This window comes from Gallus gallus, chromosome 6 (genome assembly GCF_016699485.2).
Source record: "Gallus gallus isolate bGalGal1 chromosome 6, bGalGal1.mat.broiler.GRCg7b, whole genome shotgun sequence".
NCBI lineage: Eukaryota > Metazoa > Chordata > Aves > Galliformes > Phasianidae > Gallus > Gallus gallus.
In genome coordinates, this window is record NC_052537.1 from 3,575,605 (window position 1) to 3,591,276 (window position 15,672).

At 37.4% G+C, this 15,672-nt stretch overlaps 1 protein-coding gene across 10 annotated transcripts in view; it reads left to right on the forward strand.

The window, feature by feature from the left end:
• Positions 1-15,672, forward strand: part of OGDHL (oxoglutarate dehydrogenase like) — a 54,512-nt gene that overhangs the window by 18,869 nt on the left and 19,971 nt on the right. For all 10 annotated transcript variants that reach the window (NM_001199544.4, XM_015287997.4, XM_040702330.2 and 7 more), the window contains 10 exons: positions 1,021-1,167; positions 1,676-1,766; positions 3,132-3,311; positions 3,713-3,841; positions 4,241-4,420; positions 4,691-4,843; positions 6,237-6,339; positions 6,906-7,034; positions 9,795-9,945; positions 12,839-12,966. In NM_001199544.4, the coding sequence (NP_001186473.4) occupies positions 1,021-1,167; positions 1,676-1,766; positions 3,132-3,311; positions 3,713-3,841; positions 4,241-4,420; positions 4,691-4,843; positions 6,237-6,339; positions 6,906-7,034; positions 9,795-9,945; positions 12,839-12,966 (1,391 nt within the window). The remainder of the gene's footprint in view (positions 1-1,020; positions 1,168-1,675; positions 1,767-3,131; positions 3,312-3,712; positions 3,842-4,240; positions 4,421-4,690; positions 4,844-6,236; positions 6,340-6,905; positions 7,035-9,794; positions 9,946-12,838; positions 12,967-15,672) is intronic.

A 15,672-nucleotide genomic window follows, 5' to 3' on the forward strand; every position in this document is an offset into this window, starting at 1 on the left:
TGCAGTATATGAAAGCATGTCTGGAAGCAGCTCATTGATTGCTCCCGTTGTGACTGTTTGTATAGAAATGCTGTATTTCCAGGGTCTGAATTAGATTCTCTTCCCAGGCATGAGATTTATGCTAGCTGTTATGTTTTGCAACAGTTTGCATATCCCTTGATAAACACAAAAGTTAGCAATATTTAAAGGCAAGTTTTTTGATTAAGCTTCTCTATTCGAAGACTTAAAAATTTCATTTTAAGGATGTACATGTCAACGTTTTAAGTGAGCAATAAGCCATATCTTAATGAATTATGGCAGCGTTATAAGCCCAGACATTGCAAAGATGATTTTATGCAGTTATTTTAATGAAGATGTATTCTCTTTGCATTTTTAATTTCCACACTTGACAACATATGACCCTTTCAGTATTTGTTAAAAGGTACTTTTTAACCACTTGCATTAAAGAACGAAAAAGCATAGAATTGTCAAGGATCGACATATTTCTCCAGATGAAGCTGGGCCAGAAATTCCAGCGTCTTTGCTCTTGGCATGTTACCAGCCATTACATCAGGCAGTTTGTGGAGCTCTGCTATTGAAATAGGCATGCTTTCTGCTGCTGTTTTCTTTGAGCATTTAATTGTTATCTCCAGAAAATAAGATTCTCTATCTTCTTCAATCCATACAGTAGAATTCTTTTCTAGGAAGGGTTATACATGGGAAGGAGCAGCGTTTAACTTGAATTTTGCCCAAGATGGAGACTCTTCTACCTATCTGAATTGTTTCAAAGTCAGGGTAAATACTTCTCAGATGGAGGAGGAAGGAGACTTAATTTTGTCCTATCTTCCTCTCTCAACCCCTTTCCCCACAGTGTGACTTGTAGGCTGGAGGCCTATAAGCATGTATTCATAGATGTTTTAAAACAAGGTAATGTAATTTTATTTGCTAAAAGATTTTAATAATAAGTATTTCCTACATTTTTGTAATGCAAATACTATTTCTTGTTTTTTGTTTTTTGTTTTTTGTTTTTCTTTGGTGAAGATTTGAAGACTTCCTTGCTCGCAAGTGGTCCTCTGAGAAGAGATTTGGTTTGGAAGGATGTGAAGTAATGATTCCTGCACTTAAGACCATCATTGATAAATCCAGTGAAATGGGAATTGAATACGTTATAATGGGGATGCCTCATAGGTAATGCCAACAGAAACCCCCCAGTGAATGGATTTAGTCTTAAGGCAGGCTTTGAATAGTTGAATTTTATTAATAGAGTTGATGTGGAAGAAGGAGTTACAAACATGTAACAAACATGTCAGTCAGAGCTACAGCCGCCTTCACAGGTGGACTTTGGAGCTGAAAGCAAGTGTGACGGCAGCAGCTGTGATATTTATCCCATTGAGTCTAGAACTGAGAAAGCAGGGCGAGATAGACGTACTTTTGAGGACTATTAATTGAGAATTAATATTGTTAAAACTGCTAGATAACTGCAAAGTTCATTGTTTATAGTTGGATTAGTAGATGTTAAAAACATTGGAAATGCATTGGAGAAGGATAGAATGAAGCATTTCAAACTCAGTAGTTTAAAGTGAACTTCTGAATTGCAAATTTCTAACAGAGGTGTCTTGCAGTTTTAAAAGTTTTATGCTCCTGACTCTGATCCATTACCATTTTTGAGACATAATATTGTTTGGAATTTTCTTAGAGGTAGGCTGAATGTATTGGCTAATGTCATCCGAAAAGAGCTGGAACAGATCTTCTGTCAGTTTGATCCCAAACTTGAAGCAGCTGATGAGGTAAGGTGCTTCTTCAGTAGATATACCTAGAGAGATAAAAATTCAAGGTAGTTTTTAGATGCTTTTGGTCATAGAATCATGGAATTGCTCAGGTTGGAAAAGACCCTAAAGATCATCAAGTCCAACCGCATCCTAACCTGTTATAGTTGTCATAATAGCATTATCAGCTGCTGAAATGCACTGTCTTATTCTCTTGTTTAAGGACTGTCATTTGATAACATTTCTTAATAAATTTGAAGACTGTACTGTGCCTTTAACATACAGAAGGTGTCTTAGTTATAGAGGCTTTAAAAAGTGAGTGAAGATATGTCAGTTCCAGATGATTTAACTGAGTTTGTTATATTCAGGAATCGTCACTCTGAGTGTAATGCCTTGTATTTACTTACATGGAAGCTACAACAGATAGAAAGAGCAATGATAATTTGATAGAGCAAATTCTCAATTCCAAAACACTGTTTTTCAACATAGTCTCTGTCGTTAGCTATGCATTTTCACCAACTATGAACAAGAACCTGCATGCTGTGATCATAGAGATCTACACCAGCGGAGGTGACCCACTGTCACGACTGCTGAAATGTACCATCCACTGCCTTGCTGAGCTCACATCCAACGTTTGGTCTCTATAAACATTCAGCAAGTGTCAGTGGATGTTGATGGACACATTTTTTTCCACGTGGAGGAATAAAATTCCACACCTTTCCTTCTACGCACTTCCATGTCAGATGCTGTTTTGTCAGACTGTTCCTCTGCTGCCATTTGTCACACAGCAGCAAAATTGAAAGGAATATCTGTGGAAGGTTCAAGCTCTACTACCATACAACCAACAGCCGCCTCTGACATTATGAGCCAATGTAATAAAATAAGAGGCATTACTTTTGGAGTGTCCCTTGTGTGTATGAAATGAGAATCAAAACTTTGCAGATATGTGGTTTCACACTGACAGCTAGTTAAGTCCCATGACTGCTCTCTGACTTCCCCACTCAGCGGAGCAGGAGGGGAAAACACAATGAAGCAAAAGCTCCTGTGTTGAGATAAGGGCAGGGAGATTACTCACCAATCACTGTCACAAGCAAAACAAGACTCCTCATAGGGAGATCAATGTAATTTATTGCCAAATACTAACAGACTTGAGCAGTGAGGAGTAAAGGCAAGCTAAAGACACTCTCAAGTTGATCCATCCTCTTCGGCCTCCCCTCCCACACAGCACAGGGGACTGGGGTCTGTGTTCAGTCCATAAAATAGTAGCACATAGTGATGTAAAATTAGCTAGATCCGTTTCTGAGAATGAAGCAGAATTTTTAGATGTAGTCAGATACAGTTTGTATGTACAACATTCCTGAGCTTTGACTACATCTTGCATGTTAGGGATCTGGAGATGTAAAATATCATCTGGGAATGTATCATGAGAGGATTAACAGAGCAACAAACAAGAAAATCACTCTATCCCTGATGGCTAACCCTTCTCACTTGGAAGCAGTCGATCCTGTTGTGCAGGGGAAGACAAAGGCTGAACAATTTTATCGAGGGGATACTGCAGGGAAAAAGGTAAAGGTTGTTTAATGATATAGTAATTCTTGCTAGTGAGCTCTGAAGTATTTTTAATAAAAATATCTTACTAACAAATTTGTATTGCAGTCTTCCTCTACGCCCCCTACCCAGAAGGGATAGATAATAACTTGTTTAACTAGACAAAGTTTTCAACGTGGTGCCTTAAGGGTAACTTCAGAAGGCAGACTTAAAGCTATTTCATTTGTGAACTGAAAAAAGACAGCAGAATGCTGACAAGTCTATGGCTTGTTGTAAAAATGCAATGCTGGATGCTGATATAACTTATGAAATAGAATCATATTTTTATAATAAGCACTATGGAAACATAGAGCAGAGAAATCCTGCTGAGAATTGGAGTTTTACTTTCTAATATGTGTGTATACAATCCTCCATCTTAGGTTATGTCCATATTGTTACATGGGGATGCTGCCTTTGCAGGACAAGGTGTGGTTTATGAGACATTTCATCTTAGCGACCTTCCATCTTACACCACAAATGGGACTATTCATGTTGTTGTCAACAACCAGGTAATAAATACAACATTTTCTAATCAATTTGTGTACTGTCTTTTTTTTTTTTTTGGCTTGTATATTTATTTATTTTTTCTTGCTTATTAGCTTGTTGTCCTGTATCTTCTGTTCATTAGAATGGCTAGATTGTTTCTGAAAACAATCATAGTGTCTAGTAACTCTGACTGGATAACACTTCATCGCCTACCTTTATTTCATTCAGTTTGTAACAACTGGACTATGTTTGCTTTGTTTGGGTCATAAGGGAACAAAGGGGAAAAAGCTCATATGGCTAGCCAAAATGAAAAGCTAAGACTACTGTTGCATAAGTGATTGTCAAATGAAAACCAAAGCATTCAAAGCAATGTAAAGGGTGACACCTACATCATTGTAATGGGAGTTTCTGGAATTTTTTAGATCGGCTTCACCACAGACCCCCGTATGGCGCGTTCATCTCCATATCCTACTGATGTTGCTCGTGTGGTTAATGCTCCCATTTTTCATGTGAATGCTGATGACCCTGAAGCAGTGATGTACGTGTGCAGCGTAGCTGCAGAATGGCGAAACACGTTCAACAAAGATGTGGTTGTTGACTTAGTAAGTCTTGGTTTTCATAACTTTTCATTCTGTGTAATATGTATAATTCTTTTAAGTTTTCTGTGGCTTAGAAGACCCATTCAAGAGATATAATTTGATTTGAGTGACTCTTAGTCTCTTCTTTTTAAAAACAAAACAACAAAAAAACAATCTGCAATAATTGATATTTTTTTTTATACCAGAGGCTTCTATATCTCTGAAAAAATATGAAATTGAAGAATTTCATTTTACATCTTTCTTCACAAGTGGAAACAATATTTCCTTTTGTAGGTTTGTTACCGTAGGAGAGGGCACAATGAAATGGATGAACCAATGTTCACCCAGCCCCTAATGTACAAGCAGATTCACAAGCAGGTGCCAGTGCTGAAGAAGTATGCTGACAAACTGATCGCAGATGGGACTGTAACACTGCAGGAGTTTGAGGTACAGTATGTCAATAGAGTTCAAAGGAACGTACAGAACTGTCAGCAGGAAGACACAGTTGTCATTGCATGTTGTCTGCTTACAAACCTTTCTTTCATTTCTGTGATTGAGTCTTCACGCTTTAACACTTTCTAATCCAATTCAGTTTACGTTTTTGTAAAATACCAAAGTTTAAAGCTCATGGCCATAGAGGTACTACTTTAGTCATTTTTGTGACTTTAACCCTTGCCTTACGATCTAATTAGGAACAAACTCCACATAAATGTACATATGTATTCCTATAATAAAGGAATAGAAAGTAATGTGAAATAATTAGTACATATAATAAGAGAAAAAAAAAAAGAAAATCGATTCTGAGATTTGTAGAAGGTGGTGATATGCATCATCACCTTCTGGAGATGTTGGAGATAGAACAATTTTTCATCTCCAAACCAGCAGTAAGCTGGTGTTGGAGTGCTCATAGGTATAACCTGTAGCTTCATGTTCATCACTAAGTGGCAGTTGTATTCAGCAATAAAATAAAAAAAGAAAACCAACAATGTAAGCTTTTTATTTGCTTGCAATAATACAGATACCTAGGTTCGGACAGAGATAACTGGAAACGTTCCAGAAAGATGAAATGTAGGGTCTGGTGCCCTTATTGAGCTAGTTAGGTCTTCGCCTTAATCTTTTTTGAAAGGGAGTATGTAGAGTGCAGATGAAACAAAGGATCTTTAGAGAAGCTGGTATTGCAGATGAACTAAGAAGCATTCTGTTATTCTTAAGAATGATTACAGTTTATGCAGAACTAAGTATCTTTAATAGCTCAAGGAGTGGACCAGTGCTGGCATGGGCTTCAACTGGATTCAGGATCGTGATTGGATACTTTGCTGTGCAGACTAAGGTCCACATGGCTGTTGATAATTTCAAGATGAGCTAGTTCAATCACTTGGATGTGGTTTTGAATTGAAATGTAGGTATTGTTGAGCAGTTTATTCTTCCTCAGTATACAGTTCTCTATCTATTGCCATTGATGACTGTGACCGCAGATTCTTAGCTAGAATCAGACTAGTTTTCTAAGAGGTTCTGTTCTAGTCTTTCGTAGTATCTGTAGCCTGAAGTAAGAGCTGGATAACACTGGTCTTAGAAATATGACTGTGAATTATATTCACTTTTGTCTTTTAAGAGTACTGCTTGTCACTTTGTCTCTCAGTCCTCTCCTCTGTCCAGTAAACTAAATAATTCATTCAGAGTTATGTAGATAAGCATTTTTCTAAAAGAAAATTTTATCCTAGACATAATGAAATCGTTTCCATAATTTTAACTAGGTTTTGTTCTGGAGTTAAATAACTGCATGGTAGGTGTCATCTGTAAGATGCAAGGACGTTTTAAAAAGAACATTTTTGTTCTACAGGAAGAAATTGCGAAGTATGATAGAATATGTGAAGAAGCATATACTAGGTCTAAGGATAATAAGATTCTACACATTAAACACTGGCTTGATTCACCTTGGCCCGGTAAGGACTATCCTTTCATATAACCTGGTGTTAATATGATTGTGCTTCTGTTTTGAATCCTAAGCCTGGAACTCTGCAATGTATTATCAGCCAGTATTTCTTTCAAATAAACCTTTGGCTTGCCCATGTTAACAGTGAATGAAACATCCTGCCAGATCAACTTGAAAGAGGATGATTTCTTAAAAAGAAATGTGGAAAGTAAGATCTGACTCTTAAAAAGCCCTATTTTCAGTTCACAAGAAAAGGAGAAGAAATATGTCTCATCCTCTTTTTTTGGAGGGATTTAAGTGTCATAGGCATTTTATTGTCTACCTATGCCCACACAGTTGGACTTCTTTCACAAGAAGTGAAAGTAGAAATAAAGCGGATCATCCTGTGTCTTCAAGATTAAGTACTGTTGTCATGCAGAAAATGGGAATATGGTTGTTTCCCTTTGAAAGGTGAAGAACAGGTTTAGGCTGTTGCTTAGAATGTGTGTTAACAGTTGTGAATTGATGAATAAATTGTATAAAGTGAATAAATCTCTTAATTAGTCCCTGAACTCCTCACTAGATCTTTATTTCCAGGATTCTTTAATGTGGATGGAGAACCCAAGAGCATGTCCTGTCCTCCTACTGGCATTTCAGAAGACCTGCTGACTCACATTGGCAATGTAGCTAGTTCAGTGCCAGTCAAAGACTTCAAAATACATGCAGGTCAGCTGGAATCTGTTTCTTCTAGTGGCTGTGTTTCTTCTAGTGGCTGTGTTTCTTCTAGTGGCTGTGTTTCTTCTAGTGGCTGTGTTTCTTCTAGTGGCTGTGTTTCTTCTAGTGGCTGTGTTTCTTCTAGTGGCTGTGTTTCTTCTAGTGGCTGTGTTCCTTCTAGTGGCTGTGTTTCTTGCTCAGATTTTGTTTTTCTGCAAATGAATTGCTATTGGGTGTTTCGTAAAGAGGAAAATGTCTATGACTTTTATTTCACCTCTTTTACCCTAGAGGGAAAGGAGAATGTGACAATTAAGGTTAGAATTATAGAATCATAGAATTGGTCAGGTTGGAAAATACCTTAAAGATCATCATGTCCAACCACAACCTAGCCATACTACCCTAACTCTAACAACCCTCTGCTAAATCATGTCCCTGAGCACCACATCCAGTTTTTAAACACAGGTTCTCACTACTTGTTCTTGTTCTTTCAGTGTCACACTGCTTCTGTTCCCTACTGCCTTAAAATAGATTTTTCTCTGAGGGAGGTTAAACTCTTTGTAACATTAAGTTAGTAATCCTTTAATTTGTCAAGTCCTTTTGAAAAAATGCTGCCTCTGTGCAGCATATTCGTGAGACTTACTGGGAAGTAAGGCATCCACCTCAGAAAGCACTATTCATGTTTTTACAAATGCTAAAAGCAGTGTTAATTTGAGGTTCACTTAAGACACTTTTCTTGTAGTTAGACAGTTCTGTGCTCAGAATTACAGCTTGATCTTTTCAGGCCTGGCAATGCTGCTGATATGCTATGAGAATAATTTTAGTACAGCTGAATGAACTCCATGTGAGCAAATTCAGATGCAGTTTTCTTTTCAACTTAGCATTCAGTGTTGATAGCATAAATCTACCGTCTTCTCGAACAGTCTTAACTCTTGGTCTGAAGGGATTCAGTTCTGAATCTATTGCATCTGTTGTAGTAAGAAGCTAAATGTGCCTGTCACACTGGGGAGCTCCTGGCATTGTGTCAGGCTTCTGAGAAAATTCTTCTACTTCCTGGTCAGGTTGAAGTCTAACAGCTCTACAGGGAGCAAAGACGTGTTCATTCCCTGGGGAAACATGGAACTGCTTTGTTTAGGGATCTTTTTTCTTTTGTTGACTAGGGAATGTACTTAGGCTTAAAAGAAAGAGGTATTATTTTTGTTTTGTTTTGTTTTCTGGGCAAAATCTCCAGGTACTCTTTAATTTCCATAATCACCCATTGAAGATTAAAGTGTCTGCTGAAGATGTTCCATGTTTATGTTCCTCTGGAGTAATGAAACATGGCTACAAGTAATGATAATAGGGCATTACTAGTTATGAACTGCAAGCTTATTGAGCAGATACAGCTAAAGATGAACTTCAAAACTCTTCTACAGATTTGCACGCTTTGTTGGTGATGCTGTAATTTTAAACTATAGTCAGCCAATAAAATTTAGTATTAGACATTCTAACTAAAAAGGCAGCCTCTCTTTATTAACTTGACTTTGACAGCAAGTATTATTTGCCATTATAAGTATTCCACATGGGCAAATAATTCTCTAACTTTGGTCTTCTAGATTCTTTTAAACAGTTTAAAAGGCTATAAGAGAAGAAAAATGGGAAGAGCACCTTCAAAGTGCTTTGGCCTTCCACTAGAAAAAATATCTCCCGGTCTTTCTGGAAGAAGTGGAAGCTGATTTTGTTTTCTCAAGTGTTCTTTTGTATACTCTTAGGAAGAGACAATTTTTCAAGATTTCCTTATTTAAATAGAGACAAATTCTAAGAGAGCAGTTTTACATGGAGAGGAAGCAGAGTGATTTTTGTAAAGACTGGAAAAGTAACAAAGGGAAGAACAGGAAAATAGCAAATAGAATAGCTTGCCAAATGCATCAGTGCAAATGTGCAAATAAGATAGTGTTAAGTGACACTGAATTCTCTAGGCTTATATAGCCTCAGCTGGAAATACCTGTATGCAACTTCAAAGGGTATTTTATTTCCATTAATAGTTGCAGTGTTGCAACTTGTATTTTGATTCAACAGTATAAAATCTTCACTTTTAAAAAACAAAAACAAACCAAACAACAACAGTTAAAAACAAACAAACAAACAAAAAAACAGTAAAACAAACAGAAAGCCTACCCAAAAACCAACCATTGCTTACCATCTAAAAATCCTTTGGCAGCTACTACAATTTTCTATTTATAAGATATTCATCATATTGATTAATTTTGCCCATTTCTTTGTAGTACCTCCAGAATCCTATAAGACAAATGTCAAGAAAAAAAGAGTGTGAGATAGACAGAAGAACCTAATAGATGACATTTTCAGTCTTTTACAAAGCAGTACTTGGTGGTAGGTATGTGAAAATAAATGTTTAGGAAGAAGTATCTGACCATGAGTCATTCTAATTCTTCTCAGTAGTTTCTGGCAGCCAATCTCATTTTCTTCTGATAGAGCAAGGTAAGAACAGTGTGCAAACCTTTGCTAAGGAAACAAGTTATTTTACTTTGCTAGCAATTCAGACCTAGAAGAACTAATGTGGTCTACAAAGTGAATGTTGTTTTAACTTGCCTGCAGCTCTTCAGCATTTCATGAAGACGGGATCAGCAACTAAGACTAAAAGCAGCAATCTTTGAGTTCTCCTGATGAGTTCTCCTGCTCCAACATACTGTAGCCAGTGGGGAAAATGGTGAATGTAATGTGAATGTCAAATATCTCTGAAGTAGATCTGCTGATTTCTGATCTTTATTCTAACAGGCCTCTCCCGGATTTTGAGAGCCCGCTTGGAAATGACCAAGAACAGGGTTGTTGACTGGGCCTTGGCAGAATACATGGCTTTTGGCTCTTTTCTGAAGGAAGGGATTCATGTCCGATTGAGCGGACAAGACGTAGAGAGGGGCACTTTTAGGTGAGTACTGAGATAAGTGTTAAAACTTGTCCCATGCTTCAAGAAACACGTTAACAATTTTTAAACAATACTGTCTTTGGAGGGAAGGGGGAAGCTGATGCTATTCAAGATCAGTCTTAATGTCATAGATTCTAGCAGTTGATCTCCTGTGTCTGAAAATGGATCATTTTAAAGGATAGTATTTAAGGTAGAATAAATGAATAAAACATTTTTAGATATTATCTTCCTTACCTGACTGAAAAGCAGAAATTATTTCTTCCTACTTTTTAAGTAAAAATACTGCTACAAGTGCTGAACAGTCAGCGAAGGGCATTTGTTGCTACAAATTCTGAAGTCTTTAAATACCGCACTAGTGGTGGCTTCTTGAAACTCCACTATCCTGTGAACAAGTATCTTGCCAGTTGGCAAGGCTCTTTTCTAAATGAAACAAGATCCTTTGTACTGAGACTCATAAAGACCTTGGAGCATCAATGAATGGTAAATCTCATTATTTGATAAAATATATACAGTTCTGCTGCCTTACCTGCCTCCCCACGGAGTAAAATCTTAATGATGTATTTAATTGAACCCTTTGATGCGAAGCCTGTTGCTGGGGGTGAGTTAACTAACATCTTCACTAAGCTTAATTGTGAATGCTTGCAGGAAAAAGAGAGATCTTGGCACCTGACTTGTGTCATGCAGTGCAGTGTTCTGTTTCTGTGCTGAGCTTCATTTGGTATCCAGTCACTGGGCTTTCTTTTTTCCCCACTCACATTCTAATGGCAGTTTAACAAAATCCTTCTGACAACAAAACAAAGCTGAAAACCTGGAAATTCCCCTCTCTCATCCTCCCAGTTTCTCATCATCCCTGATTTCAATACCAGGGTCTTGTAAATGGCAAGCACCTCCTGGGGGAGGAATGCACGTTTATTGTTCAGCAAGCTAACTACCTAATTCTGGTGAGTGCTTAGTTAAGTCTGACACGCACCTATAGACTTGTCTTAAGAAGACTGACTCTCTGTATTTCCAGTTCTCTAACTGGTGGAAGAGGATTTTCCAGACCTCTGTCCAGATTTTCTCAGTGTTTAAGATGACAATAGTTGTGCTCACAGAAATACAGAGATAACACAAAACAAATGTTACTAATAAAAGCTATTTTGACTGACAAAGACTACCTGAAAATTAGTGTCCTACCTGGATTTTATTCTTCAGCCTTTAAAAAAGAATCAAAAAGGTATTCATGTAATGTGACTTGATTCTGTACCAATCTGATGTCAGCAAACTGACAGCTGTGTTACAACAGCAAAATGTGACTTGCATGTCTATATACAAGGGCTGCTCTGAAAGTAATGCCTCCTATTTTATTATATTGGCCCATGATATCAGAGGCACATGGTGGTGGTGGGGCAGTACGGGTTGAACCTTTCCACCAACATTCAGTTACATTTTGTTGCTGTGCAACAGATGGCAGCAGAGGGACAGTCTGACCAAAAGGCATCTAACATGAAGTGTGTATAAAGCAAGCATGTGAAATTGAATTCCACCATGTGGAAAAAATGGCACCCATTGACACTTCTTGATGCTTGCTGAATGTTTTAGAAACCAAACAGTGGATGTGAGCACAGTGAGGCAGTGGGTGGTACATTTTGGCAGTGGTGACAGCGATATGAAAGACAAGCTATGTTATGGTTGGCCATGCACAGCTGTCACACCATGAAATGAAGAGCTCTTGTTCATTGCTGTCGAAAATGCACAGCTAATAGTGGTAACTATGTTGAAAAACAGTGTTTGTACCTGAGAATTTGCTCTCCCAAGCAGTGTTATTGAGCTCTTTGTGTCTGTCATTTCCATGGGAATAAATAAGGAAGCATTACTTTTGGAGCAACCTGGCTATCCACCTGTGCTCGTTGTAATCAGCTTCTGCTGAGGAGATACAACTTAATGTTCAAGAAGCTCATCTCTTCACTACACTTTTTATCTTCATCTGAGTGACAGAACCAAAACAATAGTTTCACAATTATTTCTTCTACAACAGCAGTTCTTGTGTATTTTCTCCTTTCTACCTCTGTCCCTGTGTTAATCTTCAGAGTCTCTGTCTTTTCCTGGTTTTATTTTGTTGACTTCTAGATAGATTTCAGAGCTCTTCTGCTAGCATTCATTGCAGCAAAGGGAAACACAAAAGGACTCAGTCTTCAGTTCAGTATTGGCAGCTATACAACACACAGTAGTTGTTACTAGTATAATAACTGTCCTTCTGTTAGCAGTCATAAAGCTGGACATATTGGTGTGATTCACTCAGTTAGTCTGCTCAGAGAGTTAATGGATTGCAGTAATTACTTCAGTCATCTCTGTTTTGATAGCGCTCCTTGGTGCCCCATTCTAATGCTGATTAATGGTGCTCCCGAGAACTGTAAATGGTGTGAATGGAAATAGCAGGAAAGAAGATGAAACTGTTTCAAGTGTTGTTGCTGAGATTAGATTAGATTATTTTTTTGAGAGAAAGGTAAAGAATTGTCCTAAGGAAAAGATTTAATGACATTTTCCACAAAGGAGAGTAAAACGTTCTAGTAATATTTTTTTCCATTTGACTTTTGATTTCCATCAGTCTAAAACATTGTGTAACAACCCCCTGCCTCCACCTCACTGCCCTCTCTGTTCTACTTGTGATGATGTATTTTGAATTTCCTTGAATGCTGGAGAACAGTCTTGAATAGTCGGTGAAAGTCCGTATGGTGCAGTAATTGTATTTAGACAATCATATTGCTTATTTTCAACCAAACTGATGTGCTACCTAAACCAGAGATAACTGTTGCATGCATACTTTCTAGAATGTAGCTTTGAAAGTTTATCTTTGAAAATAGCACTGTTGAAGCCCAAAGTCTTGTAGCTAACAGATTTCAACAATTCTTTGCAGCCATCGCCATCATGTGCTTCATGATCAAGAAGTTGACAAAAGAACGTGTGTTCCCATGAACCACCTGTGGGAGCAGCAGGCCCCCTATACTGTGTGCAACAGCTCCCTTTCTGAATATGGTGTCCTAGGTATGTCTCGGGGTAACTATCTGAGACTTGCTTATAAACTCAAGATGTAGGAATTGATGACCGCTAATTTGGAGCTTTTTTTTTTTTTTCAGATTTTGCTGTAAAGCAGTTAAGCTTCTTATAGCCTACCAAATTTTGCATTGCTGCTTGAGTTTGCCAGCCTTCAAAACAAATAAATGGCTCCCTCTGCTAGTGACATTTAAAACCAGACTTTGCTTTTGTTGTATTTCAACGTTACTACATCCATTCCAATTTTGATTCAGTTGGGAGCAAGGAAGTACAAAACAGGGATGTAAAATCCAGTCCAAATGCTGATTTCCCCTCCGACCCTTCTCCCTGAAGGGGTTATTCTACAATACACGTACCCTGTTCATTATCTTAGAGGGTTTTTTTAAATTGTTATAATACTGTGTAATACTGTGGATGCCCCATCTCTAGATGCATTCAAGGCCAGGCTGGATGTGGCTCTGGACAGCCTGGTCTGGTGGTTGGTGAACCCTGCACATAGCAAGGGGGTTGAAACTTAATCATCATTGTGGTCCTTTTCAACCCAGGCCATTCTATGATTCTATAAGCTTTTTTTTTTTCCTTCCCTATAGTGTGCTATGGTTGGTCTCTTGTTTCTAATTTTAGCATAAATTAAAGAAGAGATGGGATACTTTCAATTTTTTTCTAAATTTTTGAATAAGCTGTCTCTAGTATGAGGCATACGAGTATGTAGTTTTCAATGTGCTTTTAGTGCAAAACTTTCTACTTTTTCCAAATGGTACGCCTATTTGCTTAGACCACTTAGAACCTGTATGTACTTAAAAAATGTAAACTGGGAGACTGAAGTAACTTTTGCTGGAAACATTACACAATATGGTAACATTGATCTTATTAGTATTTAACAGGAAATCATATAGTAATGACAGAGGATGAATTTCACCAAGCAAGACATTCAGAGCTTAGCAAGTAAGAGAGTGTAGGGAAAAGCCGTGAAAGAGTTGTCTATGCAACTATATCAAAGCTTTCCCTCTCAAGTTCTGGCATCTCTTAAAAAAGAATCTTCACTTTTCACAGTTGTGAATTTCAGTTGAAAGTATCCATCTGTTGTGGTTGATCTTGGCAGCGCTGGAACGCATACGTAGTACTTCAACAAAAGGGGAAGAACTATCAGCAAAATTAAGAACACTTTGTAGCACAGATGCAAAAATCTAGCCTAGCCTTATCTGAAGTGCTGTATTGAGATATATTGAGAAAACAAATCCTCATTACAGATGGCACTTAATCATAGTGGAGTATGTTGTTGGTACTGGACAGACATTCTAATTTGTGAATGAATAACCTCCTTCTGACATGAGAAGGATGGCAAGAAGAATGTGGAGCACAGAAGAAATGGATCTAATAACTTTAAGGTTATTGATTTTATAGATAAATAATGAAATACAATTTCATACGCGTTTCATAACTGGTATGAATGGAAAAGATGAAACATTGTTATAAAGATGGTAATTCATAACTGCTTCCTGCAGGGTTCCAGAAATATTTGACCACATAATCATTTAGGCATATGCTCCATATTACCTGTTGTTAATAATATTACAATTAAAATGGTTTAGAACTCTGGGTTGGAGCATGGGCTGACAAAGTGAAATTTTAAGGTATTTTTCTTAGCTCCTAGGCAGAATTGGCATGAGGAGAGCTTTGTATCTCTTTGAACTGGTATATAATATTTACATGTTAACTAAATGGGAGAATGCAAGAAAGGAAATGTACAAAGATAATAAGAATTTGGCAGAGATAGAAAGCAAAAATTTAATTTCAGAATTTTTTTTTTGATGTTGTTGTTTCCTGTTTCCTACTGTTTCTCACTGTTTTTGGCCAGGGCTTTCTTAATTTGAGTGTATTTACAGTGCTGCTGCAAGTGTTATGGGTAAGTGGGTCGTGGTTCGAGATAATGTATCCAAATTTGAAAGTGACAGATGTCTGAATACAGCTGAATTGTGATTTTGTTCCAAAAATTACACCTCAACTGATCGATCTAGGAAGTCTAGTGTTGATATGATATGAAGGTTAATTCTTATCGCAAGAAATTCAAAACAGAATTTAGGTCTCTTTCTACACTGAAAACAGGAGTAGACCGTTTCTGTGCAATTCTGCTTCAGGAGATGTGATAGAAGTTCCTAAAAGATAACAGTACTGATATTTTTAATTGCTAAGAATTTTAAACCCCGCATGTATGAGATCTCTAACAGTAAAAGGCATTAAATAGTCAGAAACAGTTGATATGTGATTATTATTATTATTATTATTTTTACTAAAATTGCTCTGTTTCTATGTTGAAATGAGTTTATAATTTAAAGTTTGTGCTCCCTTGCTAACTTTTGCACCTGAGACTTCTCGGGTATGCTTATATTTGTGTATCATATCTATACAAGACAGCGTGAGATACACAGTCAGTGTGTGAACATAGCTCCTCTACCTGGATGCTTAACTAGAGCAGACATTAGAATTGTTATCCGTCTGGCTGCTATCATCATGGTTTTAGTATCTGGAAGAGTGAGTGAATGTTTGCAGTTCAAGGAGTTGATTCTTCGTGAGTAGTAAAACAGAGGAAAAAAACAATTTTATTTTTCTCATCCTGCCACTTCTGCTGTGTGAGGGTGTTACACAGAAATAGTTTGCAGTTAGGTGCTCTAAAGTGTTTGGAGGAGGATGCAAAGC